Below are 23,311 nucleotides of genomic sequence, written 5' to 3'. Positions count from 1 at the left end.
AGTTGTCAGCGCAACATGCTAGCCACCATTGGCTAAGCTTAGCAACTTAAGTTAGCTGGTAACGTTAGCTAAACAGCGGATAAGTCTATATTTAGCTAAATATATTGCATTTTAAATTAGTTTATCGTGAAAATAGAATATATAATATTGAATCACCTATAAGTTTGTTGTACGTTCAGAAAATCGGTCCGAAATAATTTCTTACCGGGATTTAAACTGTCCGATTGCTGCAGAGAGGCCACCGGCCAAGCATTCGAAATCGGTTGAAATCCTTACGAAAGGCTGAGGATCGATGAGGCCTTATTATGCAGCGCAAAGTATTCAAAAACAGCCCTTACTGCATTGTCTTTTTCCCCTACAAATGATATCCAGGCGTGTAGGTTAAGTCACAAAATGTATATTGCAGGGTTTGAAAAGATTAAAAGACCACTACATGAGCACTGTTACTATAAACAACTCAGAAATACAGACATTTGTGATGGAGCAACGCCATTTCAAAGCACTCGCATAGACTGTCTGTAGTTGAAGGAACAATAAAGTTGCGCTAGTGAAGAACTACAATAGCGGTACATCAATACTTCAAATGTAGGCCTACACACAAAATGAAACAATATTTACATTACAGTTGAGTAATTAGTGTAATAACCAGCTATTGCACTGTAATAACTGCAATAACCTGGGCCTGTAATTATACTGAACGAAAATATGAGTGCAACATGCAACAATTTCAAAGATTTAGAGTTAACAGTTCATATAAGGAAATCAGTCAATTGAAAGGAATTAACTAAGCCCTAATCTATGGATTTCACATGACTGGGAATACAGATATGCATCTGTTGGTCACAGATACCTTTAAAAAAAAGTAGGGGTGTGGATCAGAAAACCAGTCAGTATCTGGTGTGACCACCATTTGCCTCATGCAGCGCAACACATCTCTTTCGCATAGAGTTGATCAGGCTGTTGATTGTGGCATGTGGAATGTTTTCACGCTCCTCTTCAATGACTGTGCAAAGTTGCTGGATATTGGCGGGAACTGGAACACGCTGTCATACACATCGATCCAGAGCATACCAAACATGCTCAGTGGGTGACATGTCTGGTGAGTATGCAGGGTATGGAAGAACTGGGACATTTTCAGCTTCCAGGAATTGTGTAAAGATCCTTGCGACATGGGGCAGTGCATTATCATGCTGAAACATAAGGTGATGGTGGCAGATTAATGGCAAGACAATGGGTCTCAGGATCTTGTCACGCTATCTCTGTGCATTCAAATTGCCATTGATAAAATGCAATTGTGTTTGTTATCCGTAGCTTATGCCTGTCCATACCATAACCCCACCACCACCATGGGGTACTGTTCACAACGTTGACATCAGCAAACCGCTCGCTCACACAACGCCATACACGTGGTCTGCGGTTGTGAGGCCGGTTGGACGTTTTGCCAAATTCTCAAAAACTACAAAGGCAGTTTTTTGTTGAGAAATTAACATTCAATTCTCTGGCAAAAGCTCTGGTGCACATTCCTGCAGTCAGCATGCCAATTGCAAGCTACTTCAAAACTTGAGACATCTGTGGCATTGTGTTGTGTGACAAAACTGCACATTTTAGAGTGGCCTTTTGTCCCCAGCACAAGGTGCACCTGTGTAATGATCATGCTGTTTAATCAGCTTCTTGATATGCCACACCTTTCAGGAGGATTTTCTTGGCAAATGAGAAATGCTCACTAACAGGGATGCAAACAAATATTTTTGTGTGTATGGAACATTTCTGGGATCGTTTATTTCAGCTCATGAAAGATGGGACCAACACTTTACATGTTGCGTTTATATTTTTGTTCAGTGTATATCAATTATTTCAACTATATGACAAGATTGGTGAAATTGAAGACAGGTGTGGGTCCAACAGAATAAGCAATAAAATGCCCATTAACAGTTTGATGTTTAACACCATTTATTTTGATTAGTTACAAAAACATAAATAAAATCAACAATTGAATTAGTTACAATATTACAGAGGTTAAATCACCAGAAACATATGTTTTATTTCTAGGTTTTTGGATTTAAATGTCCTTCTAAATCATTGGTTCTCAGTCAGGTGTAATATCAGGACAAGTGTGTGTTAGATGAGCCCAATGGCCTAAAGGTAGTCTAGGCCTACCTCTTGACGGTGTTTCATTGTTTGTCCAGTGAATCAAGTTTCCGTAGAGATAAAAACAAGTTGATACAGTATATCTCTATGATTAGAACCATACTGACAAAACCTCTTACAATTGAAACATGATGTAGCTATTACTCTGTTTCAACACAAAGTCTGAGAGGAATATAATATATCCTGGGGGGACTCCAACAGAGATGAGAAGCAATGTTTTCTAGTGTCAGATAACCTCAGATATATTTTAAAATACTGATCAGGACACGATTTTACATTTTGTACAACCCCATTTCAAAATACAAAAATAATATTTTTTTCCTTTAGATTACATTTTGGTAACACATCAGGGCGAGTTCCACATTTCCTTTTCATGAATATCATCAAAGCTGTGACATATGGTCAACATGTTAGTATTGACTTGACAGCACAGTAACTTCCTCCCCTCCACTAATAATATTAAACTATATTACTGTGAAAATGTGGGTTGTCTCATAAAAATAAAACATAAATACTGAAAACCATTATGTTAAACTATATATTCATATGCAATTGGTAAAGTGTTTAGTTTGTGAACAACTATAAGCACCAACTGTTTTAGCTCCCCAAAAGGAATTTGAATGTTTTGTTTTTCCTCCTTCCACTTTCATTAGTTTTAGTGAGTTTTCAGCTCACTATGAAGCAGTATTTCACATATGCTCTACAATCTCCTCTTTGCTGTGGGAAAAACTCTCTATCATTATACATTTAAATAAAAACAGAAATACTGCATTAACTGTAAAACTTATAGTACCAAGTAAGCTTTCAGAAAATGTATTTATCAATGGTCAGATTTGTATGTATAGCTAAAAGCAATGATGATTGTACTGTATCTCATTGTCCATGTGCATCCCTGTATCTGTCACTCACTGGAGTAAGTTGAGAAATGGAAGTCAGTAAACCTTTTGCTGTGTGCATACAGCACTTAACAGATCCTTCTAGTCGAATTTACAAAAGAGTAATTCACACGTAAAATAACTTAAGGACAAAAATGTTCACTAATAATTTAATCCAGAAAAAGTACTCGGTCTTGACAAATAGCCCAGTGAGGCTCTCACAATGCTGTCTAACAACAAACTTTTTTTTTTTTAATTACACTTTTTTAATTTAACCTTTATTTAACTAGGCAAGTCAGTTAAGAACAAATTCTTATTTACAATGACACGCTGGGCCAATCTGGTACAGTAACAACTAATGTGAGAGTCTGCTTTATGGAAGTAGTGGGGATTCGATTTGTGATGCAGTGCAGCAATATTACAAAGCTTTTGTCACACAAAAGAAAACAGTCACACACACACACACACACACACACACACACACACAGTAAAGTATTAATTCTAAAAGGCAATATGAGGACAGCCCATATACAGTTGGTTTCCCCATTCCATAAAATGACTTGGCAGTTTGTTTTCTTATCAGTTTTCCTAATTGCACCTTTGATATGCAGTGCAGCGATTGGTAGTGAGGAAATTCAACATTTCCTTAAAACAAATTGATTCTAGCTCAAATAAAACAGATTTATTTCTGATCAATAAATTACCTCAGAGTTTGTTGTTGTGCACAGCAGCAGACGTGAGAAATATAAGCACAAGTGCAAGCAGATTGCAGACAAGTCAAGGTACATTGTAGCCGTAAGGTCATGCAGTCTTAGTGTTTTGATGAGTGTTTATTCAATGAAAGCTCACTGAACATATTCATCAATTAAATCAAAATATCAGCATATATTGATCACAATTTAATCATGTTACTCAACATGTTATTTAAAATCTTCTTTAATCTACTGATTTACATTTTTTATCAATGTAAAAAATGATAATCCACAAAGTACATGCCTTGCCCGTGCACTACACTGTACAACAGTGTGCTTAGTGGCATTGTGGTAGTGATAATAGCCAGGTAGCACCACTATTACCATGCTCTGTGGTGTTACTGTAACATGCTGTTGTTGCACCTGCTTTATATCTCATTGGTAGCCTGTTGAAACATTTGTGCTATACTCATGTAAGAGGTCAGTTAATGCGTAAATGTTTGGTTGTTAACGTGCTTCTACAAAATTATTTGGTTAAACGCCACCACAGACAAATCAGGACATCACAGGATGATACAATTTAGATGACAGTTACTAATTGCACTTTTAAAATTCATAGTCCTTTTCGATATAAGTAAGCATTGACAAATAAAAAAAAATAAAAAATATGTCAATGCATAATAATGTCAATGTTTTGTGTTCCTTCACGTCTCAGCTTGGGAGGAAGAGTTCTGGGTCAAACTTAGTTGGATTTTAAAAATAACATGGCCGTTACTTGGTGTCAAAACACACAAGGAATACGTACTGAGGGAATCAATGCCAACACAAACAAACACGCACACACACACATTACCTAATTTTGTACATCTCAAACACACCAATATCATGACCCCCCCCCCCCCCCCAAGAGTTCCATATTGCCCTCTGTCTGTACATACTCTGTCTACATAGACTCAACCATCTCTCACATTCACTTCCCATCTCATCTTTACAAATATAATGGCGTCCATTTTCTCATTGTCAGACGTTACCTCTCATAACATACACAATCTCAAACTTTCCACATGGTTTTTGCACATCCATCATCTCCATCATTTTTCTACTTCCCTCGTTCCATCCTAATCTAACACTCTTCCCCTCTCATTTTCTTTTTACTGCTGTCCCAGAGGAAGAGTGGAGGTTGGGGGCGTGGGGTGAAGTTTGGCACTGGATGGTCGAGCAGCAGCAGAGCAGGAGGAGGAGCAGGAGGAAGAGGAGGAGCAGAAGCACAATGCCCCCCCGGGGCCACCGGAGGCAGAAACAGCAGCAGCAGGAGCAGCGCCAGTGTCTATGGGCTCCACTACCGCATTGTTGCTAGACCCAGGAATCAGACACCCAGGCTGAGCTAGGGCCAGCTGAGACGACGGGGACACCTGGGAAGGCAACAGAGGTTTATTCTGATTCGGAGGTGGGGCTCCTACACCTAAATGGGGCTGCTGGGGTATCTGTTGTTGCCCTGTCTGTGGCTCTACGGGAGACAGGGACTGAGACAGTAGTGGAGTCTGGATTAGGGGCTGTATCTGTAATGGGTGAGTAGGCTGGGCTTGCTGGAGATGTAAACTTTGCTGCAGCTGAGGGACTGGAGGCATGTGTGTTTGTTGTTGTTGTGGTCCTGGTGGTCCCCCCACCCCTCTCCACTGACTCAGGCTCCCCCCAGTGGTGTACTGAGCTGGGGTTGGAGCAGTGAGGCTGGAGGGGGCTGGGGAGGCCTGGGGGTTCAGTGGTGCCACAGGGAACCAACCAGGAGGAGCCACCTGGAAGGAAGACATCACTAATGTGACACACAATAATGACATCCAACGGTTTTTGGTAGCTTGCAGTCATACACTGAATTGTACAAAAATGTACAAGCGTGTACACAATACATTGGCAATGGAATACTGTACATGGGCAATAAATACACATGCACTGTATATGTATAGGTCATGTGAGGCCTGGTGCGTTACCTCTGTGGCCTGTGGCCACCCTCCCAACTCCTGCACCTGCTGAATCTGCTTGATCTGATTGAGCGAGGGCTTGGGAGCGGCGGGACCCACTGTCTCCTTCGTCCAATCATCAACCAGTCTGTGCAAGTCATCTGTGAACATGCTCTTTCTGGCACCCTGGGAGGGAGGACTGTGGTCTGAGAAGAGAGAAAGGGAAGATAATCAATCAAACACTACTTATTCAGAGGAAGAGTTAGGTTTCGGTGAAACCATTACCTCTTTTGGTAGTCAGTAGGGTGGTTTGTTCTGGGTTGCAGTATGGCGGCAGTTTTCTCTGTTCTCCCCCTGAGAAACTACTGGACTGTTGTATACCTTCAGCAGAGACAACAGAGTCAGACATCACATATATCACGTTCAGTGGGAGAGAGATGATCGAGAGAGAGAAAGAGCGAAAGATAAAACAGAGAGCGAGAAGACAGAAAGAGAGAAGACCGAGGGAGAGAGAGAAATACACAGATCAAGACTGAAAGACCGAGAGTAGACCCAGAAAGAGAGATTGGTTACCGGGGTGACCAGCGAGTACATTGTTGTCCATGTGGGAGTGGGGCCTGGGCCGGAGCTTGGCTTTGGCCTGCCTGGGCCTGCGGGGGGAGAGGGCTGGGGACCCTGAGGGGAAGGGTGGGGTGCGGGGCAGGGTCTGCCGGTGGTCTTTGAGGGAGCGCAGCTGTCTGTACAGCTCCTGGAGCTGTCTGTTCTGCTGAGCGTGGAGGGACACCACCTCCTTGATGTGCCTGGGGAAGAGAGGTAAAATACAGGGGGAGGAATGGAGGAGGGAGACATGAAGAGAATGGGGTTTGGGAGATCATTAATGGCAGAGCGACAGAGTTGAGGAGTGATATGTTGAGAATGTAGACAGGCAGGGATGGAATGGAGTGGTTGGGTGGGAGAGAGTAAAAATTGGTCAGTCAAAATAGAACATCAACATGTTGAATGATACTGAAAATAAACCCTGTCCCTTTTTTCCCCTCCGTCTCCCAGATGGGTCATTGACTGCACAAAATTAATTCCCAATAAACTAGGTATTCTATTGTATCATCTCACTTCTCTCTCAGCGTGTGCAGCTCCTTCCTCAGGTCTTCATCCTCCATCTCACTCTCCTCATCATCGCTACTGCCCAGGGGAGAATGACCATGCCCGTGACCATGTCCTCGGGGTGGGTGGCTCAGTGCTGGAGTCCTCTTCCCTTCTTCCCTCTCTCCCTCCTTCCCTCGGGTCCTCCTCCTCCCTCTCTCCAGGTCAGGAGACACAGGGGAGCTGTCCGTCAGTTCTTTCTCCTCTTTCTGGGCCTCCGTCTGGGTCACAGAGAAGCGCCCCACTTTCCTGTGGCTGCTGCCCGTACCGCATGCTGCCTCCTTGGGGGGAGAGGCCTCAGGGGGCTGGGGCACTGGGGTGACCTGGGGAAAATACAAAGTGGGAGTCATTAAGTTTGTGTGTGTTCCTCCTTCTCCAGCACATTCTGATATTTAACCAGGAAGTGATTATCAGGAAGTTCTAGGCACTTAATAGATCTGAAAGAATTTAATAGGCCTGGTAGTAGTACCATCGTGTCCTCTCGTACACTGTGAGGCTATTTTCCCATATTGCTTACACCAACCTATCTAATATTTTCAGAACTACACAAGTGTCTAGAGTCTGTTTTGTACCTGAAATCGTCCCTTGAGTGAGTGAGGAGGGTTGGAGGAAGCCCCCTCTCTCTCCTCTCTGACTGCCTGACTGCCACTAGAGTGACCGTCTGGTAAAAAGAGGGGGAATGAAAAACAACAGGGGGAGAGAGAGGAGGACATAGAGAGACAAGGACACGGAGACAGAGACACACATGGGTATAGATACAGACGTGAGGACAAGGTAGATAGACAAACGCACAGAAATAGGCACACACAGAGGGGTATATCGACAAGCACAGGGATAAGACATGGACACAGACACCGCAAACACAGAAAAACAGAGTTAAAGATCATGACATCACATTATTTGACAACAGCCCTGTGACTACACAAAAAAGTATTCTATTGTAGACAAGCTTACAGTTCATGGGAATGTGTGTGTGACATTACATTGATTTAGAAAACTATAGCATTTTTATAATGTTTTGCTGTCCTTTTCTTACAGTGACAGGAATAAGCATAAAAACATAATGATAACGATAACTTAAAAATAACATCTACAGTAAAAACATGCTTAAATAAGCATTATGTCATGGGGTGTGGGGAGGGTTGGTATATACTGTAGGTCAGTAATTAATATTCACATATCAAAGACATGAGATAGAAATGCATTTTAGGGAGGGGTCAGTTAGTTGAATGTATGCATCAGTACCCCCCCCCCCCACCACACACACACACACACAGTGTACCTGTACCATATCAGACCCCACACACTAGCATCACATGTCAATCTGGATGAATGAATTCATCCACAATGTAGATTAACAGTGATGTTGTCATTCGTGGAATATGATATCTGGGGGGTTTCTAAACAGAATGTGTGTATATGAATATGTTGCATCATTTGAGATATCAATGTAAAAATTTACAGCTTGGCATGAATGCTGCTGATGTTATGGTATTACACATTATGTATGATAGTACATCACCATATACAGTTGAAGTCAGAAGTTTACAAAAACTGAGTTTAAATGTATTTGGCTAAGGTGTATCACAATTTCTGACATTTAATCCTAGTAAAAATTCCCTGTCTTAGGTCAGTTAGGATCACCACTTCATTTTAAGAATGTGAAATGTCAGAATAATAGTAGAGAATGATTTATTTCAGCTTTTATTTCTTTCATCACATTCCCAGTGAGTCACAAGTTTACATACACTCAATTAGTATTTGGTAGCATTGCCTTTAAATTGTTTAACTTGGGTCAATCGTTTCAGGTAGCCTTCCACAAGCTTCCCCCAATGAGTTGGATGAATTTTGGCCCGTTCCTCCTGACAGAGCTGGTGTAACTGAGTCAGGTTTGTAGGCCTCCTTGCTCGCACACGCTTTTTCAGTTCTGCCCACACATTTTCTATAGGATTGAGGTCAGAGCTTTCTGATGGCCACTCCAATACCTTAACTTTGTTGTCCTTAAGCCATTTTGCCACAACTTTGGAAGCATGCTTGGGGTCATTGTCCATTTGGAAGACCCATTTGCGACCAAGCTTTAACTTCCTGCCTGATGTCTTGAGTTGTTGCTTCAATATATCCACATGATTGTCCTTCTTCATGAGCCATCTATATTGTGAAGTGCACCAGTCCCTCCTGCAGCAAAGCACCCCCACAACATGATGCTGCCACCTTCATGCTTCACATTTGGGATGGTATTCTTCGGTTTGCAAGCCTCCCCCTTTTTCCTCCAAACATAATGATGGTCATTATGGCCAAACAGTTCCATTTTTGTTTCATCAGACCAGAGGACATTTCTCCAAAAACTCGGATCTTTGTCCCCATGTGCAGTTGCAAACCGTAGTCTGGCTATTTTATGGCAGTTTTGGAGAAGAGGTTTCTTCCTTGCTGAGCGGCCTTTCAGGTTATGTCAATATATGACTCGTTTTACTGTGGATATAGATACTTTTGTACCCGTTTCCTCCAGCATCTTCACAAGGTCCTTTGCTGTTATTCTGGGATTGATTTGCACTTTTCGCACCAAAGTACGTTCATCTCTAGGAGACAGAACGAGTCTCCTTCCTGAGTGGTTTGATGGCTATGTACCTTAAGGCATTTGTAAATTGCTCCCAAGGATGAACCAAACTTGTGGAGGTCTACAATTAATTTATTTTGATTTTCCCATGATGTCAAGCAAAGAGGCACTGAGTTTGAAGGTAGGCCTTGAAAAACATCCACAGACACACCTCCGATTGACTCAAATGATGTCAATTAGCCTAACAGAAGCTTCTAAAGCCATGACATCATTTTCTGGAATTTTACAAGCTGTTTAAAGGCACAGTCAACTTAGTGTATGTAAACGTCTGACCCACTGGAATTGTGATACAGTGAATTGTACAGTTGAAGTCGGAAGTTTACATACACTTAGGTTGGAGTCATTCAAACTCGTTTTTCAACCACTCCACAAATTTCTTGTTAACAAACTATAGTTTTGGCAAGTTGGTTAGTACATCTACTATGTGCATGACACAAGTCATTTTTCCAACAATAGTTTACAGACAGATTATTTCACTTATAATTTACAGTATCACAATTCCAGTGGGTCAGAAGTTTACATACACTAAGTTGACTGTACCTTTAAACAGCTTGGAAAATTCCAGAAAATGATGTCATGGCTTTAGAATATTTAGTTAGGCTAATTGACATAATTTGAGTCAATTGGAGATGTACCTGTAGATGTATTTCAAGGTCTACCTTAAAACTCAGTGCCTCTTGGGACCACGCAGCCATCATACCGCTCAGGAAGGAGAGGCGTTCTGTCTGCTAGAGATGAACGTACTTTGGTGCGAAAAGTCAATCCCAGAACAAAAGTAAAGGACCTTGTGAAGATGCTGGAGGAAACAGGTAGAAAAGTATCTATATCCATAGTAAAACGAGTCCTATATCGACATAACCTGAAAGGCCACTCGGCAAGGAAAAAGCCACTGCTCCAAAACCGCCATAAAAAAAGCCAGACTACGGCTTGCAACTGCACATGGGGACAAATATCCTAGTTTTTGGAGAAATGTCCTTTGGTCTGATGAAACAAAAATGGAACTGTTTGGCCATAATGACCATCGTTATGTTTGGAGGAAAAAGGGGGAGGCTTGCAAGCCGAAGAACACCATCCCAACCGTGAAGCACGGGGGTGGCAGCATCATGTTGTGGGGATGCTTTGCTGCAGGAGGGACTGGTGGACTTCACAAAATAGACGGCATCACGAGGAAGGAAAATTATGTGTATATACTGAAACAACATCTCAAGACATCAGTCAGGAAGTTAAAGCTTGGTCGCAAATGGGTCTTACAAATGGAAAATGACCCCAAGCATGCTTACAAAGTTGTGGCAAAATGGCTTAAGGACAACAAAGTCAAATCATTGGAGTGGCCATCACAAAGCCCTGACCTCAATCCGATAGAAAATGTGTGGGCAGAACTGAAAAAGCGTGTGTGAGCAAGGAGGCCTACAAATCTGACTCTGTTACACCAGCTCTGTCAGGAGGAATGGGCCAAAATTCACCCAATGTATTGTAGGAAGCTTGTGGAAGGCTAGCCGAAACTTTTGACCCAAGTTGAACAATTTAAGGCAATGCTACCAAATACTAATTGAGTGTATGTAAACTTCTGACCCACTGGGAATGTGATGAAAGAAATAAAAGCTGAAATAAATAATTCTCTCTACTAATATTCTGACATTTCAAATTCTTAAAATAAAGTGGTGATCCTAACTGACCTAACACAGGGAATTGTTACTAGGATTAAATGTCAGGAATTGTGATAAACCGAGTTTAAATGTATTTGGATAAGGTGTATGTAAACTTCAACTATAAGTGAAATAATCTGTCTGTAAACAATTGTTGGAAAAATGACTTGTGTCATGCACTAAGTAGATGTCCTAACTGACTTGCCAAAACTATAATTTGTTAACAAGAAATTTGAGGAGTGGTTTAAAAATGAGTTTTAATGACTCCAACCTAAGTGTTTGTAAACTTCCGACTTCAACTGTATACACACATATGTAGAACAAGTGCACATACACTACATGTCCAAAAGTATGTGGACACCTGCTCGCCAACATCTCATTCCAAACTCATGGGCATTCATATGGAGTTGGTCCCCCCTTTGCTGCTATTACAGCCTCCACTCTTCTGGGAAGGCTTTCCACTAGATGTTCGAACACTGCTGCGGGGACTTGCTTCCATTCAGCCACAAGAGCATTAGTGAGGTCGGGCACTGATGTTGGGTGATTAGGCCTGGCTCTCAGTCGGCGTTCCAATTCATCCCAATGGTGTTCGATGGGGTTGAAGTCAGGGTTCTCTGCAGGCCAGTCAAGTTCTTCCACACCGATCTTGAAAAAGCATTTTTGTATGGACCTCGCTTTGTGCACGGGGGCATTTTCATTCTGAAACAGGAAAGGGCCTTCCCCCAAACTGTTGCCACAAAGTTGGAAGCACAGAATCGTCTAGAATTGGCGCAGCGGTCTAAGGCACTGCATCACTAAAAATCCAGGTTCGATCCCGGGCTGTGTCGCAACCGGCCGCGACCGGGAGACCGATTAGGCGAAGCACAATTGGCCCAGCGTCGACTCCTTGTGGCAGCCGGGCGCATGCAGTGTGAAAAGAAGCAGTGCGGCTTGGCGGACTGGTGTTTCGGAGAACACATGGCTCTCGACCTTCGCCTCTCAAAACAAATCACTACATGGCCCCGAGTCCGTACAGGAGTTGCAGCGATGGGACAACACTGTAACTACCAATTGAATATCACGAAAATGGGGAGAGAAAGTACCCAATGTTGTTTTTTAAATAAACAATACAAATATTCCCTTAACTGGAACTATGGGGCCTTAATCCAAACCATGAAAAACGGCCCCAGACCATTATTCCTCGTCCACCAAATTTTACAGTTGGCACCATGCATTCCGGCAGGTAGCGTTCTCCTGTTATCCGCCAAACTCAGATTCGTCCGTCGGATTGCCAGATGGTGAAGCGTGATTCATCACTCCAGAGAACGCATTTCCACTGGTCCAGAGTCCAATGGAGGCGAGCTTTACACCACTCCAGCCGAAGCTTGGCATGCGCATGTTGATCTTAGGCTTGTGTGCGGCTGCTCGGCCATGGAAACTAATTTCATGAAGATCCAGACAAACAGTTCTTGTGCTGACGTTGCTTCCAGAGGAAATTTGGAACTCGGTAGTGAGTGCTACAACCCGAGGACAGACAACTGTTACGCGCTACGCTCTTCAGTCCCATTCTGTGAGCTTGTGTGGCTTACCACTTCGCAGCTGAGCCATTGTTGCTCCTAGACGTTTCCACTTCACAATAACAGCACTTACAGTTGACCGGGGCAGCTCTAGCAGGGCAGAAATTTGACAAACTGACTTGTTTGAAAGGTGGCATCCTATGACGGTGCCACGTTGAAAGTCACTGAGCTCTTCAGTACGGGCCATTCTACTGCTAATGTTTGTCTATGGAGATTGCATGGCTGTGTGCTCAATTTTATACAACTGTCAGAATTGGGTGTGGCTGAAAGAGCTGAATCCACTCATTTGGCCATGTAGTGTAAAATGAAAATACACATAACTAAACTACAGTGAAACACACTAATACATACAAGAATAGCAGTCTGGTAAAACAATATAAGCTTATACTGTAAGCTTAACCTTACAAAAGCCTATGCAGGTAAGAAAGAAACAGTATATATATATATATATATATACGGTACCAGTCAAAAGTGTGCAAAACTGTCAAGGCAAAGGGTGGCTACTTTGAAGAATCTAAAATGTAAAATATATTTTGATTTGTTTAACACTTTTTTGGTTACTACATTATTCCATATGTGTTATTTCATAGTTTTGATGTCGTCCCTATTATTCTACAATGTAGAAAATAGTAAAAATAAAGAAAAACCCTGGAATGAGTAGGTGTGTCCAAACCTTTGACTGGTACTGTAGTTACTTCTAAACCCTGTTCTGTACAATGTGCACAATGTATAGTAAATTATGACTGTCATCATAATCTAGGATATCACATACAATACATAACATACTGACAAGCAAATGGCTCATGTAGAAAGTATTTTAAGGAATGTATTGCATCTAAATGTACTGCATACATATGCAGTGATTGCCATGGATTGCCATGACATGTGCCACGTGTGATTGTGAGCCCTCAAAGCATGGTATGTAAGTGAGCCCTCAAAGCGTGGTATGTAAGTGAGCCCTGAAAGCATGGTATGTACACGCCCCTACATATTTATTTGGACAGGGAACCTAAAACTTTAATTTGCCTCTGTACTCCAGCATTTTGGATTTGAGATCAAATGTTTTATATGAGGTGACAGTACAGAATGTCACCATGTGATGGTATTTTCATACAAATAAAAATGTGACATTCTGTACAGTTGCCTCATATAAAACATTTGATCTCAAATGCTGGAGTATAGAGCCAAATTAAAAGTTTGAGCTTCACTGTCCAAATAAATACGTAGGGGAGTGTTTGTGTGTACATTATGTGTGTGTCCTTGAACCGTGGTATATGTGCGAGTGTGTGTGGGGTGCTCTTAGCTACTCTGTGCCAGCAGGTGTGGTGAGGGCAGTGTTTGGTGTGTAGGCACTGACTGGGCAGTGGCCTACAGAGCAGAGGGTGGGGCGGGGCTGTGGTGGGCATCCTAGCTCAGGGGCTGCAGATCCAGGTGCACCTCCGGAGTTACAGTAGTAAGCTCATCTGCACCAAGGACATATCACCATCCTGATGATGCCCGTCTCTTCCCTCCTTCCTTCCTACACTCTGTACTCTTTTCCTCCTCATCCCCCCTTCTCTGGCTCCTCTTCTCTATGCTTCTTTCCACTATTCCAGCCTCATGCCAAGGGTGAGTTATCCCCCATGCAAACAAAAAAAAGATTGCCAAAATAAATTTAGTAAAGCCATTCTCCAAAACAAATGAATCCAAACGAGTAATGTATCATGTAGTGATATCATCGACATGACACTATACAACAAAGATAATAACATTACAATAGATACAATTACAGTTACTAATTACTTGTTAAAGAATAAACAATCAAATAATTGCTGTCAAAGATGATCAGAAATAACACAACTAGGTTACACTAAACATACTGTATCTACCCATTTGTATTTGAGATAAACACCCCCACCAACCAACATCCCATTCACCCTCTCTCTCTAAGATCACGCTACCTTGCTGGACTCTGGGCTTCTTGAACGAGCTGGCGGATTGGCGCAGTTTGCATGCCCAGCTTTTGAATTTGCGAGTCCAGGATTTCTTGCTAACGGGATTTCTGATACTAGGACATGTCAGGTTTAGGCCAAAATATCCACCTCCTGCATTGTGCTGTGGCGGCGATCCAGGGCCCAGGGGGATGGGGTGCAGATTTGGGGGCCACGTAGTGACTTCTCCTGGGGTACTGGTGTCAGAGTGAGGGGGGGCAGCCTGGAGGGGTAGGGGGAGGGGACAGGTAACATAGCGACATGGTAAGAGTTGCTGCCAAAATCGGGGGTAGAGACACTCGGAGAGAAAAAAAAAGAGATGCTGGAATATCATAAACTTACATAACAAGAACCGTAGCATTGAAAAAGACATTCATAAGAACAAGGCAATCGAAGTAGTGATCTTTACATAAAGTTTCAGGTAAAAGTCAATCAAACACTATTCAATGTTTCAATTCAACATCCAGATATGTGGACCTTACTTACAAAAACGGTGAGTTCTCCAGGGATAGGCGGGTGCCCGGCCAAGTCTCCGTGTGGGGAGGCAAGGAGGGAGGAAGCGAGGGAGGCGGAGGAGAGAGACGGGCCGGGCTGCTGCTCCACCGGGTTTGCTGGTGGAGCCTCCTCCCCCACTCCTCTCCCTCTTTCCAGGTCAGGAGAGGTGGAGGAGGAGCGGGAGGTGGTGGAGGAGGTGGTGGAGGAGTGAGGAGAGGTGTCTGAGGAGGACAACACGGGAGAAGGGAAGGAGGAGGGTTGGAGCGAGTGCGGCTCCGAGGATTCATCCCCTCCTGCCGATGTAGACGCTGCTGACACTGCGGTGGCACCTGCGGTAGAAGCCACAGCAGCTCCCCCCGTCACAGCTGCCCCACTACTATACTCCTGATACAACAAGTTCCTCAGCTTTTCATCCAGAGTCTTAATGCGGTTGTCTACAAACTCGATTTTGGGAGGGCCCTCGCTGTCCGACTCGGCCACAGAGGATGGTTGGACTGGGGATGGGGTCAGGGTGAGGGAGAGGGGCAGTAGGGGGGCATCAGAGGTTGTGTTAATGTTGAGGGGCAGAGGGGGCAGAGATACGTCTGAGGAGGGATGTAAAGGGGCAGAGTGACTGCCTGTATCCTCTGTCACACTGTCCTCCTCTGTAGACCTCTCCCACTCTGACTGTTGTAATGACGGCTGCTTCTGGAGAGGAGCCTGCTGGGGCACCTGCGGCTGCTGAGGGTTAACCTCTTGTTGTTTTTGTTGTTGCTGCTGCTGATGATGTTGCTGTACTAGTTGTTGTGTCTGTTCTAGAGGGAGTTGTTGAGCTTGCTGTTGTACCAGTGCCATGTTTAGTGGCTGTACTGATTGTTGTTGGACATACTGTTGGTTCACTGACAGCTGATGTTGCTGCTGCTGTTGCTGCTGCTGTTGTTGCTGCTGCTGCTGCTGTTGTTGTTGCTGTTGTTGCTGCTGTTGCTGCTGAATATGCAGTGCTTGTTGCAGAGCTAACTGTTGCTGATGCTGTGGCTGCAAGTCAATCGCTGCCTGTTGCTGTGAAATGACTGGTTGTTTTTGCTGTGGTGGTGGCAACTGGTGTAGCTGTTGCATGTTTAACTGTGCGTTGTACTTTGCATTCTGCATTTGGACAGGCATTTTCTGAGTCTGTTGTTGTAGTGCCAGCGGCAACATCTCTGTCTGTGATTGCAGGGACATACACTGTTGTTGTAATGGCTCTGTGTGACTGAGCTGGGGCTGCAAATGTACCTCAGACTGCTGCTGTTGTTGTGGCTGTAGTTGTTGCAGCATCTGCAACTGTTGAATAGATTGTTGCAATGTGTGTTGCTGCTTCTGCTGCTGCAGTTGTATCTGCTCTTGGTACTCTTGCTGTTGTTGCTGTACCTGTTGGAGTTGCACAGTCATCAGGTGTTGTTGTTGCTGATGTTCTAGGAGCGGTTGCTGCTGCTGTACCTGTTGCACTGTCTGGAGTTGCTGTTGTAACCGGACCTGAGGCTGAGCCTGGGCTGCTATGCACTGCATCTGAGGCAGAGTTTGTTGCTGCTGCTCCAGACCGGCACGGCTAACAGGAGGAGAGGCCACGGCTGCAGCCACAGCCATTGGACGGTGGATTGAGCCAGTGGATGAGTGGTCCCCTCCAGACACACACTGTCCTAGGGTGGCCACCTTTACTACATCCCCCAGGCTTGGTCCTTGGCCCTGGCTCACCATAGAGCCCCCACTAGTAGCTGGGGAGGTCAGAGCTTCAGTTGGAGAGGGGGTGGTAGTGGTCGCGATGGTGGCAGAAGCAGCTACCATGGTAGGGACTGGGAGGTTGGCAGCGGTGGTTGGGATGGAAGATGTTGCTGTGGTGGCACTGGAAGTTTGGTCAATGGAAGCCTGCAGGTCTAGGCCTAGGCCAGCCGAGGCAGCGGGGACTGGGTGTGGGACTGAGGCAACAACTGCACTAGCGAGACTAGACGTCAGGGCGGAAACCCTACTGTCAGAGGCAGCAGAGGCAGTCGTGTCAGGAGCGGGGGCAGCAGAGGCTGGGGGGGCAGACATGGAGGCAGGGGCAGAAACGGTGGAGGCGGAGGCAGGGGGGGAGGAGGCGGTGGCAGGGACACACAGGGTGGACGTGGAGCGGGGAGGAGGAGAGGAGACCATTCCAGCGAAGGAGGAGTCCGATCTCTGGGATCCTCCACCCCCCTCTAAAGTAAGTCGACAATCAGAGCACACAAGACCAGAGAGAGGAGGGACAGAGGTTAAGTTGGTGTTACTCAACAGACAGAACCAAACACAGCTAAGCCGAGCCCAGCCGTACTACACTGGCCTGGTTACGCTTCCACCATAGTTGTTGGAAAAGACAATGCAACAAAACAATATTAAAACCAGCACATGGGAGAAGGGGTTGTAACATTTTCTGTACAGTGCATAGCCCACCTTTGGAGCAGGACACTAACTGCACCGGACAGTTCAGAAAATATTTCAACGCCTGCTGTTTTCGGGGTGGGCTTGGTAGTGGGAAAAGGGTATTGCTGCCCTGTGTTAGATTACTGCCCAGGTGTGTCTTTTATTAACCCAATCATATTGTTACTGTACCTCTGTCATTGTCTGTAGACTGGGGCACCCTGACCTCTCCGGTCGAGAGAGGTGGAGGGGTGGACGCTCCTCCCTGGTTGGACGTGGAGTCTCTGTGTCTGATGGTCTGGTTGATGAAGAACCTCCATCTGCCCACCGGAGACGACTGAGGCGCCCAGTCCACTGGAACATAAAATAATATATAAAAAGTCCCACTTTAAACTAACTACAACTTTCAAGGTTCCCTTAAACACTTTATAAAACCTATATAGATGTTTTAGAAATAATTCAGAATCATTAATAATGCTTTATCACAAGGAGCTGCACAACTGGCAGATAGAGAGCGAAATAATATAGAAAAGGTCCCACTTGAATTAACTAACTTTACTTTCATAAACATAAACACATAGATCAGTGGTCACCAACCTTTGCTGAGTCAAGATCACTAAATCAAAATGCAAGCTGAGATCTACTGCTGAGATGTTTTTTTAACATGACTTAAACAATGTAAGCCTATGCAACATTAACCAATGAAAAACAGTTCTGTAGCAATGATGTTTCTACAGTACGCTATAGGCCCAATACATTATCACTGCATATTGGCTATGCTTGAGTTGCCCTGCCAATGTTGCTCTTCTCAGACCATTTTGAAAGTATACTTCAAAATTGTAGGTATATGATCACACTGGTAATAGATCATTTGTTGTATTACTTGTGAGGCACAGCTGAGTGATAATAATAAGCTTTTTTTTACTGGACTGATGGCCTGCATCTGATGGTCAGCCTGAGGGGAGGGAGGCAGCAGTGGTGAGGCTGCATCTCCCCAGACTCACCATCCCCTTCTCTCCGCTGAGAAAAGGGGACACAGTCTTCAGTTAATAACGAAACTTAAGTCACGCAGCATCATTTTAGCCTCATGCACCAATTCATGTTGTTACTCCTATGACCAGAGCAAGTGAAATATTCCTCAATATTAAAAAAGACACAAGAACGTGCATTTCATGTCTTATAGAACTGTTGAACAAAGTGTTGACAGTGCTGAATAACAACTTAAATATGAACTTACTCATAAAAACAGCAGCTCTTTTCTGTATTCATTGAGTCTCTCTCTAGTCATGCTTTTAAAATCTCACATTATCAACTTTGCTGTGCATTCGACCCTTCTTTTTACACTGTCGTGAGGAAACTGTGCAGACACGGGGATCTGAGCCATCTGATTGGTCAGTGGTAGGCCTATAGGTGCACTTGATTTGCTCTCTGGGCCTGCCGGGCAGGAGGAGTTCTACCTCAGACACATGAAATGGTTAAAAATGGGAACACTTTGCCTTCCCGGCGCTAGGGCTGCTGAATCAAGTGCACCTACAACCAACAGCAAGAAACAAATAAAAAAATAGGAACGCAAGGCGTATCGTTGTGTTTTTACAGAAATGTTTGGTGATCGACTAGGAATGGCTTGGAGATCGCCATCATGTTCGACCGGTTAGTGACCATGGACATCATTCATAATGCTTTATAAAGGATGGCAAAAGGGTTAAAGGAGTATCTAACTATTTTACAAATCAAGTTTTCAAATCAAGTTTATTTTATATAGCCCTTCGTACATCAGCTAATATCTCGAAGTGCTGTACAGAAACCCAGCCTAAAACCCCAAACAGCAAGCAATGCAGGTGTAGAAGCACGGTGGCTAGGAAAAACTCCCTAGAAAGGCCAAAACCTAGGAAGAAACCTAGAGAGGAACCAGGCTATGAGGGGTGGCCAGTCCTCTTCTGGCTGTGCCGGGTGGAGATTATAACAGAACTATGCCAAGATGTTCAAAATATTCATAAGTGACAAGCATGGTCAAATAATAATCATGAATAATAATAATAATCTAACATGATGTTAGATGGTTCCTAACCCTGAAAGTAGTCTATGGGCCTGGAGAAATCGTAATCCATGGTTTGTTTTCCTTAAACAACCATTTCAAACTTCAGCTAACTTAAGCCACAACTAGCAAAAATGTATGAAAGTAATAGGTGCATGTGACCAAAATCACCTGAAATCAACTTCATATTTACTTAAAGATGATTTGGCCAAAAAAAAAACATGTTCACATGCCCCTATCACTACCATAGATGTATTTGCTAAAGGTGGCTATACTTAGTTGAACTTTGTAATGGATTTAAAGAAAAGCAAACAATGGATTACAATATCTCCTTGCCCATGGACTACTTTCCGGCTGAGGAACCATCTAACATCATGTTGTAAAATAGTAACCTACTCCATTTGGCAAAGAACCAGATGCCATGACCATTTATAGTTCACTTGAAGATGGAGAGAGATAGTATATCATGTCAATCGAACTGTGTAAAAAGTTTGTTGCAATAAAATCAACTACGAAAATGTAAATGGACAATTATGCATTTATTTGATCTTATCTATCTAACCTACATAGGGTCATATAGTATAGGAGGACTAGTGGGGAGGAGGAGGGGCGAGTCCCAAATTGCATTCTATTCCCTATATAGTGCACTACTATTGACCAGGGCCCATAGGGATCTGGTCAAAAGAAGTGCACTATATAGGGAAATGCAGTGCATTCGGAAAGTATTCAGTACGCATCACTTTTTCCAACATTTTGTTACGTTACACCCTTATTCTAAAATTGATTAAACAATTTTTTCCCCCTCATCACTCTACACACAATACCTGATAATGACAAAGTGAAAACAGGTTTTTAGAAATGTTTGCACATTTATAAAAAACAAAACAGAAATATTTTACATAAGTATTCAGACCCTTTACTATGAGAGTTGAAATTGAGCTCAGGTGCATCCTGTTTCCATTGATCATCCTTGAGATGTTTCTAGAACTTGATTGGCGTCCACCTGTGGTAAATTCAATTGATTGGACATGTTTTGGAAAGGCACACACCTGTCTATATAAAGGTCCCACAGTTGATAGTGCATGTCAGAGCAAAAACCAAGCCATGCGGTCGAAGGAATTGTTCGTAGAGCTCCGAGAAAGGGTTGTGTCGAGGCACAGATCTGGGAAGGGTACCAAAACATTTCCTGAGCATTGAAGGTCCACAAGAACACAGTGGCCTCCATCATTCTTAAATGGAAGCAGTTTGGAACCACCAAGACTCTTACTAGAACTGGCCGCCAGGTCAAACTGAGCAATTGGGGGAGAAGGTCCTTCGTCAGGGAAGAACCTGATGGTCAAGAACCTGATGGTCAATCAGACAGAGCTCCAGTGTTCCTCTGTGGAGACAGAACCTTCCAGAAGGTTAACCATCTCTGCAGCACTCCACCAATCAGGCCTTTATGGTAGAGTGGCCAGATGGAAGGCACCCCTCAGTAAAAGGCTCATGACAGACCGCTTAGCGTTTGCCAAAAGGCACCTAAAAGACTCTCAGACCAGGAGAAACAAGGTTGAAAGCAAGATTGGACTCTTTGGCATAAATGTCAAGCGTCACGTCTGGAGGAAACCAGGCACCGCTCATCACCTGGCCAATACCATCCCTACCTACGGGGAAGCATGGTGGTGGCAGCATCATGCTGTGGGGATGTTTTTCAGCGGCAGGGACTGGGAGACTAGACAGGATCGAGGGAAAGATGAACGGAGCAAAGTACAGAGATCCGTGATGAAAACCTGCTCTAGAGCGCTCAGGACCTCCTACTGGGGCGATGTCAGCCAAGACAACACAGGAGTGGTGTTACGGATACAGGTATCCTGTGTGTATTTGTTTTCTCAGTCGCCAATCAGTGACCAATCTGAAGACACACCTGCTCCTTTTCCCTTACCCAATCACATCTCCTTTCCCTTGGTTTAAAAGAAACCCAATCAGTTGTCTCTGAAGCTATCTCTTTTGTTTTTGCGCCTACATGTCACATTTGTCCGATATTATGTGAGTATGTATTGTTGTGGTGTATGACTGTTTGTTTGTTGGTGGGAAAAGGGGATGCCAAGTCACCCATGGGCATACATTACCCGTAGGAAAACTTTGTCTAAGTACCCTAGTTAGAACTGGGTGGACCACCCACTGTATTATATTGGTTAGTTAGCTAGCTGTTCATGAAGCAGGCTAGACTAGCTTAGGGTTTAAAAGAAATATGAGTTCTTTCCTTGGGTCCAGCTCAGCCCCCCCCCCCCCCCCCATTACCGTGTGTTTGAACAATAAACCTTAAGTGTTTGACGGTAGATTTAGGTTGTCTGTTGTTTTTAGTTCTCACTGTTCCTTTTCACTGTTATGATTTGCATGAGATATGTTACGGGTCTCGTTTCCATCCCCCCTAGACTGCAGGGCCAAAGGGATTTGTAACAAGTAGCTTCGGGACAAGTCTCTGAATGTCCTTGAGTGGCCCAGCCAAAGCCCGGACTTGAACCCGATCAAACCTCTCCGGAGAGACCTGAAAATAACTGTGCAGCCAACCTGACAGAGCTTGAGTGTCATACCCAAGAAGACTTAATCACTGCCAAAGGGGCTTCAACAAAGTACTGAGTAATGAATGCTATGTAAATGTGATATTTCCGGGGGTTTTTTCATTAGCAAAAATGTCTAAAAACTTTAATACATTTTAGAATAAGGCTGTAATGTAACAAAATGTAGAACAAGTCAAGGGGCCTGAAAACTTTCCCAATGCACTGTAGTTGCCATTTTGGACAAAGCCAGGGAGGGGTAACTCACTTGCTGTGCCTGTTGGAGTGCTCACATGCAGCTGTTCCATAGATCCAGTCTGGACAGACAACAGGAAAACACAGAACAGACGACGTTAACATACATACAGGCTGAATGACATTGTAATCAATCCAATTAGCTATGGTTGCTCCATTACATTAGCTATGGTAAGGGCCTCTGTATGTTCTCCATACACCATTACATTAGCTATGGTAAGGGCCTCTGTATGTTCTCCATACACCATTACATTAGCTCTCTGAAGGTTCAGCGTTCACCATAACATAGGACATGGCTACTGACATATTGTTTCCATAACGATAAAATAAAATTACCAGACAGACAGTACTTTACATGGACCTGTTTTCAAGGCACCATAATATGGAGATCAGGACATGCTTTATCCTTGGCTGTACACTGTAAGATTGCACTGTAAGATTAAGATTAGAAAGGAGCCAAACAGACATTACATAAGGATATCGGAGCTGCGTCCCAAAAAGCATCCTATTCCCTTTATATTGTACTACTTTTGACCATGTAGGGCAGGGGTTCTCAAACTTTTAGGGGCCCAGGACCCCTTTTGTGATAGCAAATTCTTCAGGGACATAATCAGAACACAACTTGAGTGAGATTAAAAAATGTAATTAAATAAAAAAATACAATAAGTTTTACTATAACTTCTGCATGGCTGGACGAACCAAGTCTTAGGCCCAGGGAATTAACATTTTAAAATCCAGCCTCTTGGCATCGGAGAGAAAAATGTGTTGTTTTCAAACTAATTTCCTGCAATTCCACACATTTTGTCATTGGGCAGAGAGATTTTTTGTTGTTGTTGCAGCTGTAGAGCTAATATCATGCAATTCTACACATTTTGCCATGAGGCAGAGAAACTGTTCAGTTTTAAAACTGAACCTCTACTATTACAGTGAAAAATACCATGCCATTGTTTGAGGAGAGTGCACAACAACAAAACATTTTTATCACGGCAACTGGTTTGATAC

General features: G+C 43.6%; 2 protein-coding genes across 7 annotated transcripts in view; both read right to left on the bottom strand.

Annotated features, from left to right (window-relative positions):
• The window catches only part of LOC139542192 (histone lysine demethylase PHF8-like), a 30,134-nt gene extending 29,602 nt beyond the window's left edge, over positions 1–532 (bottom strand). For all 3 annotated transcript variants that reach the window (XM_071347311.1, XM_071347312.1, XM_071347313.1), the window contains exon 1: positions 206–532. The gene's annotated coding sequence lies outside the window, so the exon portion shown is untranslated. The remainder of the gene's footprint in view (positions 1–205) is intronic.
• A 1,393-nt stretch (positions 533–1,925) lies between these two features.
• wnk3 (WNK lysine deficient protein kinase 3) overlaps positions 1,926–23,311 on the bottom strand; it is an 80,958-nt gene continuing 59,572 nt past the window's right edge. For 2 of the 4 annotated variants that reach the window (XM_071347306.1, XM_071347307.1), the window contains exons 16-25: positions 22,323–22,371; positions 17,675–17,836; positions 15,083–17,283; positions 14,567–14,819; positions 7,383–7,471; positions 6,781–7,133; positions 6,244–6,470; positions 5,956–6,051; positions 5,701–5,876; positions 1,926–5,508 (exon numbers count right to left, since the gene is read on the bottom strand). In XM_071347306.1, the coding sequence (XP_071203407.1) occupies positions 4,867–5,508; positions 5,701–5,876; positions 5,956–6,051; positions 6,244–6,470; positions 6,781–7,133; positions 7,383–7,471; positions 14,567–14,819; positions 15,083–17,283; positions 17,675–17,836; positions 22,323–22,371 (4,248 nt within the window). In that variant the 3' untranslated portion in view covers positions 1,926–4,866. The remainder of the gene's footprint in view (positions 5,509–5,700; positions 5,877–5,955; positions 6,052–6,243; positions 6,471–6,780; positions 7,134–7,382; positions 7,472–14,566; positions 14,820–15,082; positions 17,284–17,674; positions 17,837–22,322; positions 22,372–23,311) is intronic. The other 2 variants (XM_071347310.1, XM_071347309.1) reach the window with 2 other exon arrangements.

The sequence above is a fragment of the Salvelinus alpinus genome, chromosome 17 (assembly GCF_045679555.1).
Source record: "Salvelinus alpinus chromosome 17, SLU_Salpinus.1, whole genome shotgun sequence".
In the NCBI taxonomy this organism is placed as follows: Eukaryota; Metazoa; Chordata; class Actinopteri; order Salmoniformes; family Salmonidae; genus Salvelinus; species Salvelinus alpinus.
Note: the sequence above shows the minus strand (reverse complement) of the source record. Positions and strands in the feature narration are given on the sequence as shown.